This window comes from Rhinopithecus roxellana, chromosome 21, assembly GCF_007565055.1.
Source record: "Rhinopithecus roxellana isolate Shanxi Qingling chromosome 21, ASM756505v1, whole genome shotgun sequence".
NCBI lineage: Eukaryota > Metazoa > Chordata > Mammalia > Primates > Cercopithecidae > Rhinopithecus > Rhinopithecus roxellana.
Genome location: NC_044569.1, coordinates 25,456,633 through 25,481,144, shown reverse-complemented (window position 1 = coordinate 25,481,144; position 24,512 = coordinate 25,456,633). Strand labels below are relative to the sequence as shown.

Below are 24,512 nucleotides of genomic sequence, written 5' to 3'. Positions count from 1 at the left end.
GCACAGCAAAAATGTGGTGAAACTGAGCTTCTGACCTAGATTTTATAACCACAGACCAGAGGTAATTTCTGGTATACCACACCGACACCAAAGCCCAGTAACATTTCATAACAAATAATTCACACTGTATATTCTGTGTTAACAAGGAGATTAAATCTACACAATAATATGTGACAATTTCTCAAATAATTCAGCTAAATGTTCTTTCCTTAGCTACTGAAATCCTTATCCTAATATAAATTAGATGGTTACAGCAAATAAGATATTTCTCCTTTCATTCAGTACCATATTTTCTAGTCTTATTGCCTAACAGTCACTTGGCAAGTGACAACAATATGCCAGCATTTACCAGGCATTATGAGACTCTTATTTTTACATTGCTTCAGATACATCTCTCAAGGTTCCCAATCACACACATAAAAACACACACACAGGGACACATCCTTTTCAGTTAAATTCTGAGCCAGTAGAAGTTAGCATAATAATGAAAAAGTGTCAGAATGCAACACACACACTGCCTGCCTTGATTTGCTTGAAAAGTTTTACCCACAGAATCATACGTTACAGCATCCGCCAAATCACAGCCTTAAACATCTCCCATGTTTCTTAAGGTCTTATCCCACTCTTCTGAAATCATTTCAATTATATTTAAAATGCAAATGCTATTATTCCTTTCTTGTTCTTTATTATATCCAGCCAACTAACATGATTGTATTAGCTTTCATTGCCAACTTTCATACACCATCACATATACACACAATATACATTATTCATAATTAAAAAATAAACATACACTAACATAAAATAAATTGGTTTATCTATTAGTTGCCATATATATTTCACCTGCCTCCAGGCATCGTTGACCAGAAAGAGTTAAAAAATAAGTTGAAGCTTTCATCAACTTTAATTTGATTAGGTCAACTGTAAATAAAACTTTAAATGGTGACTTGGAAAATAATTAGGGTTATTATTAGAACAGTTTGTAAGTGAATATATGTTAAATTGAAAATCTGAAGATTAATATTTACAGCTAGTGCTTTAAAACTTTAACATGTTTAAACTAAATCATTTAGCTTCTTGCAGGGTGTTTAGCTTAGTTTATTTTAAGCTCCTTTAGATTTTATATTTCAATATAAATGCTAACACTATTTGCATTTGCATTTCTTGGGCATGTGGGTCATATCACAAATATCATTCCTACATTGTGTAACTATGCCGTTGACATGAAAATAATTGCCTATGTCTGTTTATCATCCATTGTAGTAAATGTAATTGTGCATGAAGATAAAATAATTTAAAACATCCTCAGAGGGCAGAGTGAAAAGGCAGCTACCATCACTTAACCACTACTACCTCCTGCATGTATCTTGTAGACAACTAATCTCAACTGTAGTCATAAGCAAATAAAGATATTTACCAGATCCCTGATCTGGTGATTGCTTGTAGAAAAATCTACTTATTGCCTGTAAATTACTACCTAATTTTTTCTTGATTTTGTTCCTTTAGCTGACTGATCTAGGAATATTTCTTTGAGAGACTAATTTGTGAATTGAGATTGATAATTTAGGTTTGATCTCCAGAAATCCATTTTCTTAAGTTTTGATTTTTATATTTTTATGTTGATTTTAAATAATGCAATGGTGACAATTCAGATTAAGGGCTTGGGTGTATCTCCTTGACATAGACAGTAACAAGTAAAATGCATCTGATTTTTCAATAAATTAAACTGTTCAAAATGGGCATAATTTGGCACACCCTGAGTTTCTATTGATGCTCCTATATGGACAAGTGGAAGATATTTAAATATATTGACTTCCTGAACTATTGTCTCTACTTAAAAATTAGCCATTGTTTTCCATAAAGAAGTGAATCCTCTCCTTGTCTACAAGTAGCTCCAAGGATTTCACGTCAGGAAATCACTACCATATGCATTGGTATTTAGTAGTAAAATATAGCATAAATTCCTTTCATGTCATTATTTTAAATCATATAAATTCATAACATATTTACAATTATCACATGTCCTTTTATAAAATAATTTAAGCAGTAGAGTTGCTGGTAAATGTTTAACAACTTGTTCTCCAGAGAAAAGGGTAGTGTTTGCTAATTACTGTTGTGGTCTAAATAATCCCACCAAGGCTGACATCAACATACCAAAATGATATCACTGTACCTGGAGTTGGGCAGAGATATGCATAATTAGTTCTTGTGAGCTCATTCTAGTTGGTTTCAGTATAGCACTGAATTTAAGCAACTTGATAATATATATTTATTTAAATGATTTTTGGAGAATTTTCCAAATAGATTTAATATTAATTTTGTCAATCAACTCTTCAATCTCTGTTTTTAAAACAAAGCATATATCTCAAGTATTGTCAGTCATCATATATAGCATTAGTTTTCAGAAGAAAAAAGAAAACTAAAATAAGCAACAGCAGAACATTTACTACTCTTACAATTAAGCTTAGACGACTTCATGTAAATACTACCTATATTAGGAACATTCTTCCAGCCATCTCAAAAAATTTTTTTAAATTAAACACTGAATCAAATTTAATACCGCATTGATATAATCATCTGCACATAAATAGCAATTGGGTATATGCAATAATTTTAAATTATTATTTAAATGTGAACCTTTCTTTTTCCAATCTATCACTGGTAAACATTTGAAAAAATTAATGAGAAAAAACACACATTTTAAAAGCGGAAAAAGAAGGGTGAATGATGTGTGTTCCTTTTCTAAAATACATCCACACCTCCGTTTAGTGATATGTGCAACAATCAGCAGTTTTGACAACATAATCCAAATGTACTAAACTATTTCATCTTCTTGCAGACAAAAACGGAATTATTACAAACTGTATTCTCAGCACCTTGCTGATTTACATTAACATCTATGTAATTCCTGCACCACATTCTGATTTTATTAAACTGGGTAAATACACTGCTTTTTTTTTCTTAATTTAAAAATCTTGCATGTGTGATTAAAAGTTATGAACAGTATATTTCATTCTGTTATAATTTTTTAAAATATATATGCATATTAATACAGCAAGAAGCATATCTATATAGTTATAAAACAATGTTTACAAAACTTTATTCAAATTAAAGAACTGTTTGCAGGTAATCAAATTTATTGGATTATCTATTTTTATGAAGCTGAAGGTCACTTTTACATACTTCATTTCTAAAGTTGGGCTGCAAGTTTACAGAATCCTATGTAGTTCTTCGTTGTGTAATCAACATATTAATATTCTAATTTCACTGTCTGCCTTTCAAAAAGCACTTTTAGAACATGATTCTCTACACAGTGTTTACTATCTGTAAATGTATTAGGAGCCCAACAATGAATTATTTTCAAAAGAGAAAGGAAGGAAAAAATAAATCCATTCTTACTTGAATATGTATGCACATTAGACTAGTATTAACCTAGGAAAAATAATAGGTAGAAATATCATTTTGGTCATGAAAGTCATACTCTAAGCAGCTCATCTCAGACTTAAACACATGATGACTTGCAATTGCCTTCCTTCCTTTGGCAAATCTAAACCACATAGAAATCATACATTGCTTGGTTAATTCTTGAGGGACATATTTGCATCAGAATTTAAAGATGGATTTTAGTCTTTATAACATTATATTGTTTAAGATTTTTAAGAAATCAGTATTTTACTCAATATGTTTGCAGCAAGAAAGGTTGGGTTCTTGAAAGTCTTTGGAGCATGTAGAACTTATGACCTTGAAAAATAATTCTTGCATCAAAGAAAATCTCAATTCGCTCTGAAGTCTTTCTAAAATACAAATATTTTATTCCAATGTTTTGACGTTCTAATGGCTCAGAAGAACAATTTATATGTCCTTGTAGCTGTGCTCCTCCTTGAGATGTGAACTGCAACAGGGCTCAATTGCTTTACTATTCCATTTCCATGCTTCATTTCCTTCATGTAGCTCGGGCTGGAGAAAAATCAGCATGTTCTGATGAGTTTAATACTATGAGGCAGTATGATGGACCTGAATTTAGTGGAGATTGGAGCTCCAAAATAAATACAACACCATGTGTCAAATAAAGAAGAAAAGATATTCTCCTGTACGAATCAGAAGAGAGAATAAAAATCAATGAATAGACAGCAACTTTTTTTTTTTTTATCATACCTACACAAGCATCTCAAAACTATCACAAACTTCAAAAATTATTTACCTTTTTCTTATTGGAACACTTTATAATTTATTGGATAGACAATGGTTTATATTGCCTTAAACTAAATTTTACTGGCTTTTGTGGCAGAGTTTTCAGTTAGGAAGGAATTTCTGGGAATTTACATATTGCTAAATAAAATATTTCTGTTAGTCAAGAGCAACATAATTCTGTTGGATTCAATAATATAGTAAGCTATAAGCATCTCTGTAAATTAAATTTGTCCCAAGTTTTGATATGTAAGAAGTTCCAGGGTTTTTCAATAGCTCATCATGTTCTCTTCCTCTCAATGACAGTACCATGAAGGTATGTACAGAGCATCTTTGATTCACTGACAACACAGGGCACTACTTTCTCATAGAGGTTTGGTGCCTTTGCAGGTAGATGAGAGTTGCTATCTATTCACAAACCACTGAGCATTTCTTTTTATCAAAAAACCTTCAAACGCTCAGAGTCTGTGGTCAGTGCAGTCCCTTAGATAAGTCTAATGAAGATATGCCTCACCAAGGCAGAAACCTAAACAATTAAAAATGGAGAAATATTTACAACCATCTTTCTCCAGCAAGTGGAGTTCTTGTTTTCTGTATGTAGTGGTTTATTTTATTTCATTTTATTTTATTTTTTGCTGTTACTTTTTCTTCAGTACATTTCAAGTTAAGGTTCCAAGGCTATGAGTACAAACTCTCTTGGCCAGTCCCATACATGTCCGCGAGTCGTTTAAAGCGAGGTCCCCAGTCACTTAGGTAGTCATAGTTCTGATCAGAGTTTGAGCTGATGGAATCTAAAGAGCTGAGTGACTCAGCAACTGAGCCATTTCCTTCGAAAGCATATGTTTGCAGGGAGTCATAAGGAGGAGCACTAGGATCAACATCGGCTTCTTTTAATCTTTCCCAAATAAATTCCCTAAAGATGACATTATCTGGGATGCTTTTAAAAGCTGGTCGACTCAGGAACTGAATTTCTGGAGTCACATCCCTCCGGGTCTTGGTGTCTCGGATGACGTTGAGGTTTCTCAGTGCAGCCATGTCAAAGGCTTCCGTGTCCTCCTCTCCCCCGCCCTCGTCATCGTATCTCACAATATTTTCTCTGATGTCTCTTTCTTCGTCAAAAATAAGGGGCTCTTTTTTCCGTCTTCTCATAGTGACGATAAGGAGGATCAACACTGAAACAATGAGACAGGAAGAGAAAGTTTCAGTAAACTCACCCATTGCCCCAGGTCATGGTAAAATTAGGCCCAGGACACTGAGTTACAGGTTTTCTTCCCTTTAAAGAGAAATGAATTGGCCACCTACTTCCACGAGGATTCACAGCGGTAGATGTGCTAAAATTGCTAAAATGGCTTTAAAATAGAACACTTTTATACATCAAGGAACCCTTTTTCACACCTGTTCAGAACTGATGTCTTCCTCTTTAACGTAACCTCCAATGTATTTGATAGAAGAAATTGAAGGGCCAGTTCATAATAAACATAATCATTTCAAAGCCAGGAAACACAAAGGGATTTTTTTGAACTCCTTAATTGCTGGAAAGGCAAATTGAAATTCATAAATGTTTTGTGTCTAATTTAACAACTGCAATTTCAGAAAGAAATGGATTATAGCATTCAGTCAGGTTCTTTGAAGAAATGCCTACTCCTTCTCTATAAAAGTCAACTGTTAAATAAAATCCAGCATGTCAGGCCATTTACAAAGATTAAAAGCTTCTCTATAATAAATTGAGGCCCACTTTCATGTATAACATACTGAACTTGGTCTTTATCCATTATACCTACAGACAGAATACAAGCTGTGAGATTTTCAGCAACTGTCCAAGCTAAATTTAAGAAATGAATCACCCCTTTAATGTTAGGAATTTATCTTCCTATATCAAAACTGATAATTAAATCTTAAAGCAGGAGATTGCACTGTAAAACAAATAAGAACAACTACACTGGCTATATGGGAGACTTAAACAACGTATTCTGTGCATTGTTCACTAGTATACACAAATAAGGAAAGTGCTCTGGCCTCCGAGTGACTGCATGCTCCTTGATTTGGGAATACATTTAATTTCACTGCTACTTCAACTAAACTACAATGAAATAAAAAGGGTATTCTTGAATTTTGGAATTTAAAAATATGTAAAGCAATGAAGTACCTTTATTCGTCTACAAAATACCTTTTAACAACTTATATTGCATCAGCTTAAGATTTTTTTTCTGGAAAGTCAGAACAGCCCAAAACGTATATTATATGGATTATCGTTTTGGCTACGTTATTGTCATCATATTTTTAAAAGCGGGCATGAAATTTTTTTTTTTTTTTTTGAGACGGAGTCTTGCTCTGTCACCCAGGCTAGAGTGCAGTGGTGCGATCTTGGCTCACTGCAAGCTCTGTCTCCCAGGTTCATTCCATTCTCCTGCCTCAGCCTCCCGAGTAGCTGGGACTACAGGCGCCCACCACCACGCCTGGCTAATTTTTTTTGTATTTTTAGTAGAGACGGGTTTCCCTGTGTTAGCCAGGATGGTCTCTATCTCCTGACCTCGTGATTCGCCCGCCTCGGCCTCCCTAAGTGCTGGGATTACAGACGTGAGCCACCGCGCCCGGCTGGCATGAAATATTTTTAAAGTATCTTGTAAACTTTTTACTCTGGCATTAGTAACACTTTTGAAAATAAAAATACAAAACCAAAAAGGGCATCAGTGTCCTTCACTAACTGCAGTAACTAGGGGTGAGGCATACTCCATCCCCCACCTCAGTGTACTTTCAAAAACCAAAAGACTGAGCACTTATTTAATTTTAAATAAAATGAATTCGTCTTCAATAAAAATATATGCTTTCCTAAATGTCTATCAGCTATCTGTGTTAACATCATCAACAGGAATGTGACTGATGAACAAACTGTACTGGTGATCTGTGGAAATAGTGGTGAAAACAACTTTTTGTGTGTGTGGCACTTTTTCCTTATCTTTCCCACTGGATCCTACTGTACTGCTCTTCTCATAAGCTTTAGACTTTAAGGATGACCTACAGTTCAGAAACTGATACATTTCTGAGCTTTTCTGGCCACCTTCTCATGCTGCATTGGCACAGATATGCCTGTTCTCTTTTTGCTCCTGTTTACTCCATTTGGATATTTTCAACCAGCTTCACCAAGAGGGCATATAGGTATTAGGTTGATGCAAAAGTAACTGGTGTTTGCAATTAATAGCAAAAATCACAATTACTTTTGCACCAACCTAAGTTCAAAAGTTACTGCTTGTATATCTTTCTGTTCCCATAAGTAGTCTGGTATTCACCTTCTTTCCCTGTTAAGCGGATTGTCCTTTCTTGTCTACTTAGAATTAGCACTTTCAGCACTCTAATGCCTTGCAGTTGTCAAGGTACATGCCAGAATGCTACAACAGGAGCTGCGGCGTTGGTGTCAGAAAGGCCTTGTCCAACCTTCCTACATATTAGTTGTGTGATGTTGGAACAAGTAACTTTTAAACTAACTGAAATTAGCAATATATGATAATCATATTCCACATCAATCTTCACAATGTGGACTGAAGAGATAAAGAACATTGGAAATAACATAAGTAGAGTTATCAGAATCCCAGTTACTTGTCAGTATGCAACAGAGCAGTTTGTTTTTAAGGTAACAAGCAACGTAGAAAGTGTACCATATATGGCTAGGCATATGTACCAAAGATTAAATGGGAAATAGGAAAGGTGGTATCGTGAGAAATGAAGGTCTGCACACAGTACATATTATTTAACACTCACAACAATTCTCTGGGGTAGGGGTTTTCCCATTTGATGGTTGTCTTAGACACATAAAATAACTGTCTAAATGTAATTAAATGCAGTAGTAAGGGGTGAGGCATACTCCATCTCAGTCTGTCTTCAAAACCCTCACGCTGTTTATAATACTGTATGTGTAGTACTTTCACAGAAGGTGATTAAAAAACAAAGGCTAAGGGTGACAAGTATGAAAGCTCAAAAGGTAATTGCTTGCTCAAGAAAGACAACAATTTTTAAAATACATGGATGAAAAAATAATTATGTTATATTTATATACAACTTCAGTTTCTGAAATTTTTTACATAGTTCCCCCAAAATGAAAGTAACTGCAGTAGAAAGAAAGTAGAACCCAGTAGAACTTCTTAGTGAGAAATCAAATAAAGGAAAGCAGGGAATGAAGAGGGATGTTGAGAGAAAATAGTGATGGGATGCACAGATGGAGGCAGGTAGAAATAAGACATCTGTTACACATGTTGAACAGCAAAATTAAGGAGGAGAAAGGTCCAATTGAGAACAAAAGGATGTAAGAAATGAATGAGTATGAGAGTCAGTAAGGGTATAAAGAGGGTAAGAATTACATAATAATTAGATGCTCTTTTAAATCAATGTCTAAATAGACAAAAACATTCCAAAATTATCAATTCTTTAATTATAATAAATGTTGTCATAAATATATACCTATATATAGTATATATCAATTATTTCTTATATTCGATTGTAAATGTATTTCATGCTACCAATAAACTTGACTTTTGATTCTCAAATCTTCAATCAAAGTAAACCTCTAAAGTACCTGTGGGTATATCAGCCCTAAGGTACAACACACATCAAGCATATTAATGTCTTATGCAGTTTGCTTTATTTCCCAATCTTGTCCAAGGCAAAGAAAAACATGGTATTTTGGAAAGTCAGATAATTTAACATTTGAATGACCTCGGAAAGTATTAATTTCTAACTATGTAAGTGCATATAAAAAATAGAATTTAATGTTTATATAGAACAAGAATTAACTGTTCTTCATAGACTATGGTGTTAATCACTGTATTAAGAAGAATACTCTGCCTAAATAAGCATAAGATTATATATTTTAAGAGGTTTTATCATTTCTCTTTTCTGTCATATGACCTCTACTTCTGAGTGGAAATAGAAGAAAAGATTTAGTTCTAGCTGAAATCTAGTCATATTTGACACTTAGATTGTTCTGGTTGTTCAGGAATTTACATATCTGTTTAACAAAAATATGTTAACCATTTATGATGTGCACTAGGTATTGTAGTGTAATGTTGTACATAGAAGCAGACATGTAACATTTACTCATGGACCTTACAATTCATTGAGACCAATAGATATTGATCCAAACATTAAAATAAATAAATGCAAAAGTGGAATTGTAATAATTGTTCCAAAAGAGGGAAACGTGATCTTAAAAGAAATATACTAGGGGAAATAGATGCAGACAAAAAAGACTTAACTGCTGATAACTGCAGGCTGAGGGTAGGGACAGGAAGGAGATGTGATATAGAGGAACATGCCTGGTACGGTGACGACAGTGAGCAGATATTTGAGGCCAATGTGGCTGGAGGGCAAAGAAAGAGGTGAGGTAAGGGTGGAGCTGTAGGCATGAGTCAGACCCTACAGGCCCAAGAACAAACATATTTTAAGGACTGCATGATATAATCAGATTGTTTCAAAAATAAAAAATAAAAAACATTCTTACTGGACCAAGGAGAGGAAGATAGGAGAGTCGATGTCAGAAAATAAGTTAGAGTGCTATTACAGCAGTAAAAGCACGATGCAGGCCTAAATTTCTGGTTTTGGAATTCAGTCTTACAACATTCAATTCAACATTTTCTGTGCATCCTAGGAGATAGGAAATAGTGCTACTTGCACTTGGCAGAAGCATATCAAGAGAGGGTTCCTACAAGAAAGCAGTTCCAACACTGTAGACCGTATATTCACAGATAAATATAGTATGAATCTTAGTGCAATTCATTGTAAGAAGATACAGACATGCATAGGTGCAGAGAAATATGCAGAAAAGAGAATTACAAGAATAAAATTATATAAAATTACAACACCCTACTGCGAACTATGTCACAAATTTTTATGTAATTCTTTACACTCTTTTGAACTGATGTGTCGTTAGCTTTATTTTTGTTTTATTTTTAGTGTTTGGAGACAGAGTCTCACTTTGTCACCCAAGCTGAAGTGCAGCAGAAGGATCTTGGCTCACTGCATCCTCGATCTCCTGGGCTCAAGCAATATTCCTGCCTCAGTACCTCCAAGAAGCTGAGACTACAGGCATGCACCACCACACATGGATATTTTTTGTACAGACAGGGTTTCACCATATTGCCTAGGATGGTCTCAAACTCCTTGAGCTCAAAAGAGTTTTGCCATTTTGCCCAGGCTGGTCTTGAGTTCCTTGAGCTCAAGCGATCCTCCTGCCTTGGCCTCCCAAAGTGTTAGGATTACAGGTGTAAGCCACCACGCCCAGCCTTTTGTCAGTTTTAAATTAGTTTTAGTTGTCCAGCAATTGGATAGAATCATTCTCTCAAAACCAAGATAAATAAAAGGAAGGGAATATGGAGAAAAATATTGATGTGCAAACACACACCATACTACAAATCAGTGGGCATCTTTCTTCTCAGCTATAGTGTGACCTTTGGCAGATGTCTATTTGCACAGTAAAGTGGAGCATGATTTCTACTGGACTATCGTCAAGTCCTACAGTCCTAACTAATCTTCCCACTTGATGATAACCATGGACTTACTGGTCTCTACAATTAAGCATCCCTTCTTTCCAATGAATGTGTTCTATGAGGAACTGTCCTATCCTCTTAAAGATGGCAGACACGTTAGAAGTCACCTAGATTTGCTCTACAGCAGGGATGTCCAATCTTTTGGCTTCCCTTGCCCACACTGCAAGAAGAATTGTCTTGGGCCACACATAAAATACACTAACACTAATGATAGCTGATGACCTAAAAAAATTGCAAAAATATTTCCTAAAATATTAAGAAAGTGTACGAATTTGTGTTAGGCCAAATTCAATGCTGTCCTGGGCCACATGTAGCCTGTGGGCCTCAGGTTGAACAAGCTTGCTCCACAGGCATGTGTAGTGTTTAGCTTGTCTTGAGTTGAAAACCTCATTGTCATCCTGAGTTCCCTACTCTGGATGTTCTGTGCCTGGAAATGCCAGAATTCTCAATATTCAGTTTTGGCACCCAGAACTAGCAGAATTCTGCCGATGAGATCTGATCACCACAAAATGATACCATTGCTAAATAAGGCTATATATATATACACACACACACACACATATACACATACATATATAGTTATAAATATATATATACCCTTTATATATATGCCTATATATGTGTATACATATAAAATACATATATTTAAAATTTTAAATTTTTATGTATTTAGGGATTAGAAGTGAAGAGTTTTTACATGCATTTATCTTGCAGTGGTGAAGTCTGGAATTTTGGTGTACATTACCCAAATAGTGAACATTGTACTCATCAGGTAGTTTTTCAACCCTTACTCCCTGCCAACTCTCCCACCTTTTGTAGCTTCCAATGTCTATTATTCCACCATGTTATATCCATGTGTACCCACTGTTTAGCTCCCATTTATAAATGACAACATGAGGTATCTGGCTTTCTAAAGCTACTTATATTAAAGAGAAAGTAACTCCACTAATGTATTGTTTTTTAACATATTTAAAATGTTGAATCTGGTATCCTTTTAAAGTCACTCAGTCATATAAATTACATCCCACTAGGCTTTTTCCTAGCCTAAAACTCTGTAAAAAAAAGTTTTTAAAAAACCAAATCGCATAAATTTATATTTGTATCTGTTAAATATCACTTTCTTAAGTTTGATCCATTGTTTAGTGGCTACTACCACAGGTTTAAAGCCTAAATTCCATTTAATTCAATAATATTTTTAATGAGTACTAATTGCTGAAACTGTAAGCCATATGAAGGGTAGTGACTTTGCTTTTTACAGATTTACCCTAAGCACAAAGAATAATACATGATAGTAAGTATGTGCTCAATAAATATTTGTTAAATGGGTTAATAAATTATAGGCAAGGAAATGTGACTAGAAATAAGTAGACTTGCTGGATTGCCATCAACAAGCCCAACATTCTGAATAAAAAATAAACAGTCAAATATCATAGAATGAATTAAATATATAGCAATATAAAATATGCTAGGAAAATTTGTATGGGAAAGGGATTATTTCTGCCCAGGATCCTCAGAGAAAGTCCAACATAACAGATGACATTTGAAATGTGACTTGAGGGATGAGTAAGTCTTTACCAAAAACACCATCATCTATATGGTGTCTTATGAACAATCTTCATTTCTAATTAGCCATAAAATAGTCATTTAAATTTTCATTGTCTACCATAGTTGCCACTAGCTACATGTGGCTATTGAACACTTGGAATGTGGCTATTCTTCATTGAGATATACTCTAAGTGTAAAATAAACATATGATGTTCAAGACTTGTTTCTTTTTTAAAAAAGTGAAATATTGTCTCAATAGTCTTCATGGATTACATATTAAAATGATAATTTGGTATAGTGTGTTTGAAATACATTATTAGCATTTATTTCAATAGTTTCTTTTTACTTTTTCTAATAAAGTTATGTGAAAGTTTGAAATTACATATGTGTTTCACACTGATGGTTCACAATAACTTTATTTTGCACAACTGATCTAAACAAAAGACTCAAACAGCAGAATGATCTAATTACATATGGTCTTAGAGGTATTCTCATATTTATTGTCAAATGACATATTGAAGAATAGGACAGCTATAATCAGTGTAATGATTAGTGTACCTATAAGTATACTTGAAAAATAATCTAATCAAAATAAAAAATCTGCCAGCACAATCTATATACAATTTCAATAATTTATTTTAAACAATCATCCACATTGACATGCAAATATCAATGTTTCTGTTTTGTAATTCTTCACCATGTATTGATCCTGTTGATTTACATGAAGTTTATTAAAAATCTATCAGTTTTTTCTACTGAGCACTAATTAAGTTTTAGTAATTTTTTTCTTTTTTTAATTTCAAAAATGGTTTAATTCTGTTTTTTAAATTTATTTTTAATTTTTAGACATTTTAATTTTTTAAAATTAATTAATTAATTAATTAATTAATTTTAATTTTTCTCACTCTGTCACCCAGGCCGGAGTGATCATGGCTCACTGCAGCCTCAAACTCCTAGGCTCAAGCAATCCTCCTGCCTCAGCTTCCCGGGCAGCCGGGACTTTGGGTGCATGCCATCATGCCTAGCTAACTATTTTATGTTTTGTAGAGAAAGAGGTCTTGCTTGTTGCTCAGGCTGGTCTCAAACTCTGGCTTCAAGTGATTCTCTGCCCTCGTCCTCCCAAACTGCTGGGATTACAGTCATGAGCCACAGCTCCCAGCTTCTTTTCCTTTTAATATTGAACTGAGCTTGAATGTTGTTGGCTTCAGATGGATCAGAAATAACCATGATGAAGAAACATGGTATCCTCACTCTTTTCAGGGTCAACTTGAAACTCTCTCCACTGCCTCCAGACACACTATTCCATCAGAGCTCAAACAGGGAGGACATTAAGTGGACACAGTTTCCTGAAATTTTCCAACCAACAGTTTATCTTCATATACCCTCAATATTATTAACTTTTATGTAAAAGTAGCCTACTCCACATTGCCACTTTCTTATATCCTGATTGCTCTCAAACTAGAGCAATCTGAGTTTTCCCTGCTATTTCCCAGGGTCCAAGGCTACCAATGACTCACATTTTGCCAAATCCAATGACCACTTTGTGACCCCTTTTTCACATGGCATGTGTGTCCTCTTTGACACAGAACTTCATGGAAAATTGTGTGGGCCAGCTCTCTTGAACTTACGCAATAGTAAACAATGCAGCTGCTTGCAGCCAGTTTAAAAGAAAAAAAAATTTATTTTCTTATTTCAAACCATTTTTTTTTTTTGTAGCCTCTCTCTTCTAAGAAGTACTTACAGTAAATCTTCCTCAAGTTCCATACTTGGCTTCTTGGCTTTTCACCCCACATTCTTCCTAGGCAAGCCCAGTGAAACCCCAGGTTCAACTGCCTCTTGTATGGCAAAAGCTGATGTCTCTGACATCTAAATCTCTCATTTATCTCTTTGGATAACCAGGCCGTATTTTAAAATGACTACTCCTATTTTTGATAATACAAATATATGTACTCGTCAGAATATAATAAATGTTCAAAACGGTAATTATTATCATTGTTATGATTTGTTATGACCACTTCCTTTACTGATAACAACGTTCTGTCCAATGACTCTCACTCATACACCATTCAAAATCTGTAAGTTTAATCTCATTAACGTTCCTCTGATTGGTTTCCTATCTTGTGTTCTTTTCTCAAGTAAGAGAATACCCAAACCAGAAACTCCAAGTCACCTTTGACTCCAGCTTCTTCATTTCCTCTTTGCTTCAACTCTTCATCACCACATGTTCCACTCAACCAATTCTTCTTACTCACTGTAACCCATGGAATACATCTCAAGTCCCATCCCTCAGTCCATGGCTCCTGCCTATTTAAGGACCTCGTCTGCATTGAATCCCTGTTATTCCATTTCCTGGATGTATGGAGGTAGGTGAGATCTTTTACTTCTCCTTGCCTCAGTTTCCCACTCTCCAAAATGAAAATAATAGTCTTTACCTCTTTGAAACCACTTCATAGTAACTTTATGAAGATTAAGTGAGTGTCTAATTGTAAAGGGCTTAAGTAGTGTGACCCACATAGGCAACATCTGTTTTTATTCAATAATAGGTCCTACATTGTGGAATTTCTACAATAAATTCATACGATTCAGTTCCAAAATTTTGGGTCTCACTAAAATTTGAGTCATGTAACTCATACACAGATAAAATGTAAACTTTACCATGCTCTCACTTGTGATTTTGATGACCTCCTGTAATGTAGTTAATTTATCTGTTATCTACTCTATTCTAACTGATGGTAGAATAATGAAGTATAGAGGATACTGGACCTATTCCTGAAGGGATTAAAATATGTGGATAAGGTTGCAAAATTTACTGTAGAGTACAATAAATAATATTTATGGATTAAAAATATTGTCTCTATATGTGCCTATGACAGGCCTCAATAATATACCGGTTAAGAAGACAGACAGACTTGAAGATCACTACATTGAAAAGCTTTTATATTTGAGCAAAACAAACAAACTTATATAGTTACAAGTTGTGATAAGCACTACAAAAGAAATAAATACTATGATGGAGAATAATGGTGCTTAGGACACTCCTCCTGGGGAGATAACACTGAAGCTGAGGCATTAAAGATAATCTAAACTTGACAGGTGAAGGAATGCAGCAAGAATGTTTCAGGAGGAGGGTAGCACACTTGAAAATAATGGGAAGAAATGCACTGTGGGTCCTCCTACTGGATGAGAGAAGGATCCGACAGCCTGATACCTTAGAGAGGTAAGCAGGTGGCCGAACATGCTTGCTTTGTGGACCATGATAAACATTTGGATTTCATGCAAGTGCATCTGATTCTTTTGAAATGTTTCAAGTAGAGACGTAAAATAATTTATGTCTTACAAAGGAAAGTGATAGGAAAAATGCAGGAGTACCAGCACCATCTGGTTGTGATCAGAAAAGGATGTCATCAGAAGTGGCATTTAAGCAAAGATCTGAAGGATGGTGGAAATCAACCTGTCATTTTGTCTGGATTTATGTGCTGTGGAATCTGAGGCTCATGCAGATCCCCAGTAATACAAGGCTAAAATTTTATCTTGCACTTAGGGACCCATTCTACTACTTTTGCAAAGGATAACTAAAGATTCATAATTGGTATGATCCAAGTGAGTGACTGAGATATTAACTGTAACATTTAACTGAATTTTAAACTGATAAATAAAATATCTCTGACATCTCATCTGCAATATTTTCTCTATCTACCTTTGGTCATTATTCTAATTTGTTTTCTTAAGCCATTATATAGTTCCATGGCTATTAACCTGAAAACATCATTTAAATTCTTTTAATTTGTGACACATCCATTTTCCTGAAGAGTTAAAGAGATAGACCAAATCTCAGAAAAAATGTCCTAAAAATATAAAGTCTTGGGAAACAGAAAAAACAGGGTCTAATGGAGATACTCCTACAGGTAATAAAAATAAGTCAAATCAATTATTCTTTTCCACAATTGAGTACATTCAAATCATTCATGCTTCATTTATCATGCATGTATGGAATGTTCTGTATGTGTCAGATCAGCATCTGATTAGCTGATATAAATAATGATAAAATAATGCTTTTAGACTGCCTCTAAAAGCAGTCTACTGGAAGAGATGGACAAGAAGATAAACCAATGAAACAGACAAGTCAGCCATGTCAGATGCTCAAAGACTGCTAGATACAAGGTGCTGTGCAAAAATACCTTATAAAGAACATTTAGGAGGCAGGCTTCCCTGTGTTTGGGTCCTGACTCTGACACTCGTTCGCCCTATAACTTTTTGTGTATTTCCTCTAAGTTGTAGTCTTCTTATAAAAAATGTGGGCATAGTAATACTTGCCTAGGAAATTTGTTATGAGCATTAAATTAGATAATGCTTGTAAAGCACTTAGGCTGATGTCTAGCACGTAGTACAAGCTTATGAAATGCAATTCATTTTTTATTATACTCATGCTTGTTTGAGAGAGGAACACATCTGCTACCATAAATTAGCCAACTGTAGTCTGCACATTATTATCTCTAGGGCTGCTATGCCAATTATGTTCGATCATTATAGATTATGATGGGGATCAATTTTTTTTACATAGTGCTACCACTTTTTTTTTCTACGCAATTTAACATATTTTTTCCTTCAGTAATGCTCACTATCACTTGCAAAAACAAGAAAATATTTTTCTGTTGGAAAAAAGTCATGAATAGCCACAGTTACTGGTGACCAAATATAGTTTAGTACTTGGGAGATCAGGGAAGAAAAGTGAAAAGATGCATGACAGCTCACTGTCAAGCTGACCATCATAGACATACTGGAAGAGACTGAATCCCATGCAGTGAACAGCAAGTTTCTACAAACACCTTATTAAACCTGAGTTTATGAAGTTGGGCTGGTCTAACTAATTCCAATTGTTCCAGAAGAGCAAAGAGCTGGAAGGAATGCTACAGGACTTCAATGACTGCCACCTCGAAGTCCAAGTACAGAAACACCCAAAACTTAATATAGTAAATTCAGTGGCAGCTTTATTGTGCAAGAAACAGGTTTTATTTTTGTGTGTGCGGAGGAAAAGAAAAAATTTAGCTGTAATATTTTCAGAATAGGAGTACAATATTTAATATTGAAACCATATTTTTAAACAAAACAGCTGAAATTCTTCCCCTTTATTATAAAAATCTACTGAATAATCTAATGTCTTAGTTATTCATAGATTTTTTTTCTTTAAAGTATTTTTAGCCTGGTAGAAGAATAACTGTATATGTCTGTAAGTGTGAATTTAACTATGATAAAAATGCATAATTAAATTGGTATTGATGTTATTCATGGGTTGTAATTTCTATTCAAAATTTAGAATACCAGAATATCTTGCCATGTATTGATGGACTTTTTCTGCATGAAAAATAATTGAGGCATCTAATTGATTATTTTATGATGAAATGTGAGTATAGCAATAACGTATCTCATTCAAACTGTACTCACTGTAAATAAAGGAATCCCATGTTCTAAGTTTTGGATTTTTTTTTCAAATTTAGAGAATTCAGGTGCAAATAAATTAGAGAGAGAGGTGAGAGCAAGGATGAGAAATCAGAAAGCAGTTCATCCATAAAGTTAGAAGAATATGGATGGAGATGAAGACTGACAAATACAACTCCAGGTAACATGGATTATTTCAGCAATATATAGGAGTAAACATTTTTATATTTTCAAGATGTATTTCTTGTGCAGTTTAATAAAAATCAGTGATTGAGAATAAGGAGACCTAGAATCTTATCCCATCATATCCTCTAACTGTACTCCTACAAATCCTCAAACCTACCCTACACCTCAACTTCTCCCTCTGTAAGGTTTGGGTTAGCATGGATACCTGGGATGCCTTCCAGCATTAAACTTCCGGTAACGTCAGTGCAGTCCCCATCCGTCATGTTACAAGTAGCTTTAATTTGTCACATCACTGGAACACAGACTTAACATGTAGTCAAATACTTTTATTTTTTAAGAGTCTAAAGTCCAGGTACTCTATAGTTTCATTCTTAACTGAACTTGATTTTCAAGTTGTTATTCCCATCTCCACCTCCTCACCTTGCTATTTCCTAGTAATATTTGTTCAGAAGTCTTAAAAGGTTTGAGTTACAAATCCTGATACCTAATGCCTAGAAATGAGATTCGCACCACTTTCTATGGTGTCATAAAGAATGAATTGTGTACTAGAACTCCATTTTCATGTCAGGCTGCAGGCCTCACTTGCACCCCCCGTGAATACTTAATCTCATTGACTTCAGCACTTATTGTGTGAAAATCCAGAGACTACAATACTGGCAACAAAACTAAAAACGTCTAAAAATTCCTAATTATCTGCTTTTAAAAACTTGGGAAATAAGACACAAAGAGACCACATTTCTGGGCTAAAATGCTAGCATTTGATGATACTGATTATTGTGCGGTCACTGTAGAAATGGAAGCTGCAGGCAGAAGTCCCTTGTTCCAAACAGTATTTCAGTACAATAGACTTTGTTTTACTTAAGGTTTTGGAGACTTGAAGTAACTCTTAAAAAATGAATAAAATATAGGGCACAAAAAAATGGATCCTTAGAAGTGGAAGAGGGATTCCAAATTTGGTGTCTACTTAAGCAATACGTTCAAATTTAGCAGAAAGAGTAGCAATACTTAAATTCTGACAAAATCCCTCAAACCTTTATGCACAGACACACACACAAACACACACACACATACTGTATATGTATACTTGTATATAGTATATCTAATAATGAAATCTAATAAATCTCTATTTCAGTGACTTTCAGTAATAATTAGCTGATAATTTTTAATTAATTAGAATCATCAAGCAACCTAAATCACAAAAAAACCCCAAATTCAAAGGTGAAAGTATTTACTAAAGTGAAGCAAGCTTCATCAGACAGCCTTAAAATAATCAAAAATCAATTCATTAATGAGGATCATTATAATTGGGGGAATACAATCTTATTCCTTTGAGGCATAATCTAAGTTGTTTATGATAAACGGACCAAACTTAAAAAGTCTTCCACACATCATCTACTTGTCCTCTCATTATTCTTTCTGATTCTGTGCCTTCAAGCTAAAGACATTCTAAACATGAATGGAATTTTTAAATCTTCTAATGTAGGTTATTCTGCTACTATAAAATAAATATGCAATTTACATCTTTTTTATTAAGTTTTAGATTCCAAAATTTAAATCTTTTGACTTCCCTGGGCCACACTGAAAGAGGAATGGAATACTTGTCTTAGACCACATATAAAATAGACTAACAACAGCTGAAGAGCAAAAAAAAAAAAAAAAAAAAAAGCACACACAAACACAAAACATTTCATAATATTTTAAGAATGTTTAAGAATTTGTGTTGGGCCGCATTCAAAGCCATCTTGAGCTATATGCGGCTCGCAGGCCACAGGTTGGAAAAGTTTGCTTTAGAAGCTTTTAGATCAATAAAAAGTTGTTTGCAGTGGTTCTACCTTTTTCAAAATTTAATCCCTTAGATTCTAATTAGATTTAGCAGGTAATTACTTTCCAATTCTAATGAAATTCTGAAAGTTTCTGCATCTGTGTAAAGTTCTATGCAAAATACAGTTTATTTTCTTTTAGATTTACTTGTTTAGCTTAAGTTACTTAAGCCAATAACATCGATTTTCATGACAGCATTTATAATGTATTAGTAAATAGGTCTTAGTTGATAATTTGCCATCAGTAACACTTAAAATTTATCGAACGTTCACCATGTGGTATGGTATATTGAATGTTTACTCTGTTCTTTATATGAATTGTTTGATTTAATTCTCACAACAATCTTATGAATCTAGTTTGGTTATTTTTCACTTTTAGGTTAATTAACCAGCTACTGAAGGATTAACATTAACCTTGGGAAGAAGGAGTACATGTTGGAGGGAGAAGTAAAAGCTCAGTTTACCTAAATCCACAAATCTAGTTTTTAAACATTATACAATGGTGACTATCATTGTAAATGCTGTTATAGAAAAATGTCATAAGTGGATTCACTAATTCTATTAAAACCCAGGAAAACACAGAGTATAGTTTCCGGTAACATATTAAGTGCTTGTTGTCCGTGTTACAGGCAGTTATGTTGAGAAGAAAAATGTTGCTTTGGAATGAACCCATTACCCAATGTCCACACTAGACGTCTCCCAATTTTTAAAAGGATGCTGCAAAATCTGAGTTCCTGCAAGCATGAGTTATAAATTGAATTTAACCAAGTAATAATCATAGAAATGTACAATTAAATATGCTAGTATTTAATACTTTAAAAGTATAACATTTGCATTGCTGAAATTGTAATCATTTCAAATTTGCAAATTATTTAAGAAAGCCATCTTAAATATTTTCTTTAAAAAGTAGAATATAAAGCCATAATTTCTAAAATAAGCATATTATCAAAACAATATAGAAAATGTATTGTCCAGTCTAGTGTATCTCCTCTGTCGAGTGCTCTAAAGCAAAGAACTGGGATGAGATAGATTCTTTTTAATCTTAAAAAACATTAATTTAAAGCATAAGCCATTTATCTTCACTGTTGTTTTGAAAATGAAATTGACAGAACTTTTGTCTGAGTTATACTTTAAATATACCACTGGAAAGTGTGGCCAACAATTGCATTACTTAGTGAGCAAAACACCATCCAGGCCAGGAGCTACGGCTCACTCCTGTAATCCTAGCACTTTGGGAGGCCAATGCAGGTGGATCACCTGAGGTCAGGAGTTCAAGATCAGCCTGCCCAACATGGTGAAACCTCGTCTCTACTAAAAATACAAAAGTTAGCTGGGTGTGGTGGTGCACCTCTGTAATCCCAGCTACTCAGGAGGTTGAGGTGGGAGAATTGCTTGAACCTGAGGGGCAGAGGCTGCAGTGATCCGAGATCCTGCTACTGCACTCCAGCTTGGGCAACAGAGTGAGACCCCATCTCAAAGAAAAACAAAACAAAACAAACACCATCTAGCAGAATGTCTGCATATGTTCACCAAATGGAGAAGAAAATAGGCAAGTCGTGACACATGGTTATTGTGACAGCTCTTTCAGAGCAAGCCCTGGAAACAGTACCTACCCAATAATGTCAAGACACAGGCGAGTATTGCTATCAGGGCTCCTGTACTGAGGCCAGCAGGTAAGACATAGGCCTCTGCATTGCAGGTCTGGGCTACACCGTCGGCATCACAGTCACACACGCGGATGGTGAGGGTGTTGGTGCTGCTAAGTGAAGGAGATCCACTGTCCACAATGAAAATTGGCAGATAGTAAACCGATTGTTCCTGTCTCCGGAAGCCATTTCTCCTGGTCAATATTGAGGCTGTGTTGTCTAGGATAACGAAAGCAAATGTGTAACACAAGATTTCTGACGGAATCAGTCTTCCCAAACTTTACTTAAGTCACTCTATTTTCTTTGATGCCTTAATTAGGGAAATCTCTGGAATTGCAGATTTATTTCAACAATTTTCTTTGAGTTCTCTGGGACAGAGGGACAGTTCCAGTTTAATACATTATAAGATACTTATGTTATTCTACACAGTATAACAATAGTTATAAAGTAAAACAAAATATGAAAATGTTTATGCATCACTTATTACATTAATTGCAACTTTATAAAAACTACACCTTTTTACTTATCTTAGATTTTATACCATAAACTTATAGAAAGGATGGTACATATTAACAGCTTAAATAGTTTGCAGCATCATCATATAGTACAGACAAAATTTTCAATCTATCCTTTTATTGTCAGGTTTCAAGACCAATATTTAAAAAGGGTAAAATCGGCTATTTTAACTTTATTTAAATGGAATATATGGGGTATTCAGAATAATTTTATTGTAAAATTTTAAAAATTCTATATTCGTATTTATAGCTACTCTATGTGTATAAACATTTTGTCAGTGATAAAACAGGCCATTTATGTTTAATTTGTATTCAATATTTGATTTCATCTAAGCAATTATAGTAATTATAAACTTTAAAAAAGTGATCAATAAGTCTTTATAACATGTGAGATTTATACATAAAAAATATATTTTGTCTCTGTTAGCAGTTTTCCAAATAACTTGTCTTAATTAAATAGAGTATTTATGAGATTTTTAAAATTAATAGCTATTGATAAAAATATAAAGGAAAAGAAGAAAAATCAGGATCAGAGTTCCATGCAGTGTGCTTTTATATATTTTTCTCTCTTCCAAATTGTCAAAAAGATTTATTCAATGATAGCATGAAAAAATTAATGGTACTCTAGTGAAACAGCAAGATGAAATCTGTCTCAAACAGCACAAAACAGCAAGCTCATATTAGACTGCAGAAAATGTATTACATGCAATTATAGAAGAGACAGTAATAAAACGATTTGATTTTCAGATTCCATCTGGTAGATTTTTATGTAAACAAATCTTTTATTTTAAAATGTATGAATTCAAGAAGGTATGCAATAAAAAATTAAGCTGGAGTTGTTGAAGGATACAGTTTTCAGTAAGTTCCTGTACATTTCACAGTAGCATGCAGGCCTATGCCTTTGCCTCCTACCAATTCAGATGTCAGATGCATTTATGACTTGATACAAAAAGTTTTAGAAAGTTGATTTGTAATGTAACATGAGTGATATCAAAATCACACACACACACACACACACACACACACAATTGAGGAACACAAGCTGAAATGCCTAAAAAGTGAGAATATGACTCTATATTCAGAAAAGCGATCATATGGAAGACTTCTTAAGAACTGACTTTCTCTGTATTCATATGTTTCCCTTCAAGGTACAGTCAAGGGAGCTCTGGGCTTAAAGTAGATAATTTTTCAATTGTGTGGCAATGTGGATGTCCTATAAATGCAGACATTTTAGTGCACGCACTGTACAGCAATCATGGTGGTATTGGATGATGACACATGGGGGATATATTCACATTCTCCTTGTGAAGGTCATAAATTCCCTTCTCTGCATTTGTACCAGACGAATCTAAATGCTGAGAATTATCCTTCTTAACTATGTTTAAGTCAGTGAGTCTGGAGTTACCCATGTAGAGAATGCTCTACCTTTTATATTACTAAAGGGACACAATAGTATTCTCATTGAGTAGGAAATAAGATCAGGAAAAATTATTACTTTCGAATTGAATTTTTGAGGCCTAGGTTGCACTAAATAAGGTGATGGCCTCAGGCAAAAGTTCTTGTCCACCTTTTGGTAGTAAGTCTGTTTTAAACAAGCCAGTACTGACTAGCAAATCCACTTCTGCATTTTTCCCTAAAACCAGATTTACATAAACAATATAAATTTTTAAAAATAGATATTTTCCATGTTGTTGGGGGGTACTATTCACCCTCTACATCAGTTTCAAATGCTCTCCTTCCTCTAAAATAAATATCTTGAATAAAAACTCATTCAAATATATAATTCAAAATTAGACAATGATAGCAGGTTCTCATGCTTTAAGTTCTCATAATTGCCAATATATAATATTATGCAAAACTAAAATCTACTTATCGGTATTTGTAAGTGTTTTTTTACTATAATGATATTTAGGAAACCACTAAGACTGTTTACCTTTGAAGCAGAGAAATATAATCTCACATGAGAGGGAGTCATTTTGTTATTTTTAATATTTCTTAGCTCATAAATATGTCATTATTTTATTATTATTTGCATGAATTACATTTGCATTTATGTAAAAATAAAAGAGTAAGGGGTGTTATTATTGAAAACATTAAGTCAAAGCTGATTTAGATTAAAATGTGTAATATCCAGTTCTTATGTCTCAAGTTGCATCTATGAGCATAGTACTTATTAGGGTATTTAGTTGACCATCAACTTATTAGATTATCTGGATAATCAACTTGGTACACAAGTAAAAAAATGAGTGCCTATAAGAAAATAATAAAAAAAATCTAACTTTCCCTCCTATTTGGCTTTAGGCCTAAAATAAGTTAAATAGCACCTTTTCCTTCATGACAGTAAATCCATAGATAAAAATTACTTGAGGTGCTCATTGCCCTTTAATTAATATCTTTGCTTTAAAAAAAAATCCATAATCACCATTCCTGAGGGAGAAGCTTAGAGTATCTGGACCTGCTACCTCTATCAGTAACAATATTAATACATTACCTTTGTTATCTTTCAATGAAAAGTTGTGGTTATTTGTTGCATCCGTTGTTAAGCTGAAGTAAAACTGATGTCCATTGGATGGCTCATCTTTATCCACAGCACTGATCTTCTGGATAACCTAGGAAAAGAGAAAGTAAAAGTTTAAAGCA

The 24,512-nt window shown here is 34.1% G+C and overlaps 1 protein-coding gene across 2 annotated transcripts in view; it reads right to left on the bottom strand.

The window, feature by feature from the left end:
* Positions 1-669: 669 nt before the first annotated feature.
* Positions 670-24,512, bottom strand: part of CDH7 (cadherin 7) — a 138,734-nt gene continuing 114,891 nt past the window's right edge. Inside the window, exons 10-12 of one of the 2 annotated variants that reach the window (XM_010385602.2) lie at positions 24,364-24,481; positions 21,325-21,576; positions 670-5,360 (exon numbers count right to left, since the gene is read on the bottom strand). In XM_010385602.2, the coding sequence (XP_010383904.2) occupies positions 4,867-5,360; positions 21,325-21,576; positions 24,364-24,481 (864 nt within the window). In that variant the 3' untranslated portion in view covers positions 670-4,866. The remainder of the gene's footprint in view (positions 5,361-21,324; positions 21,577-24,363; positions 24,482-24,512) is intronic. The other variant, XM_010385601.2, reaches the window with a different exon arrangement.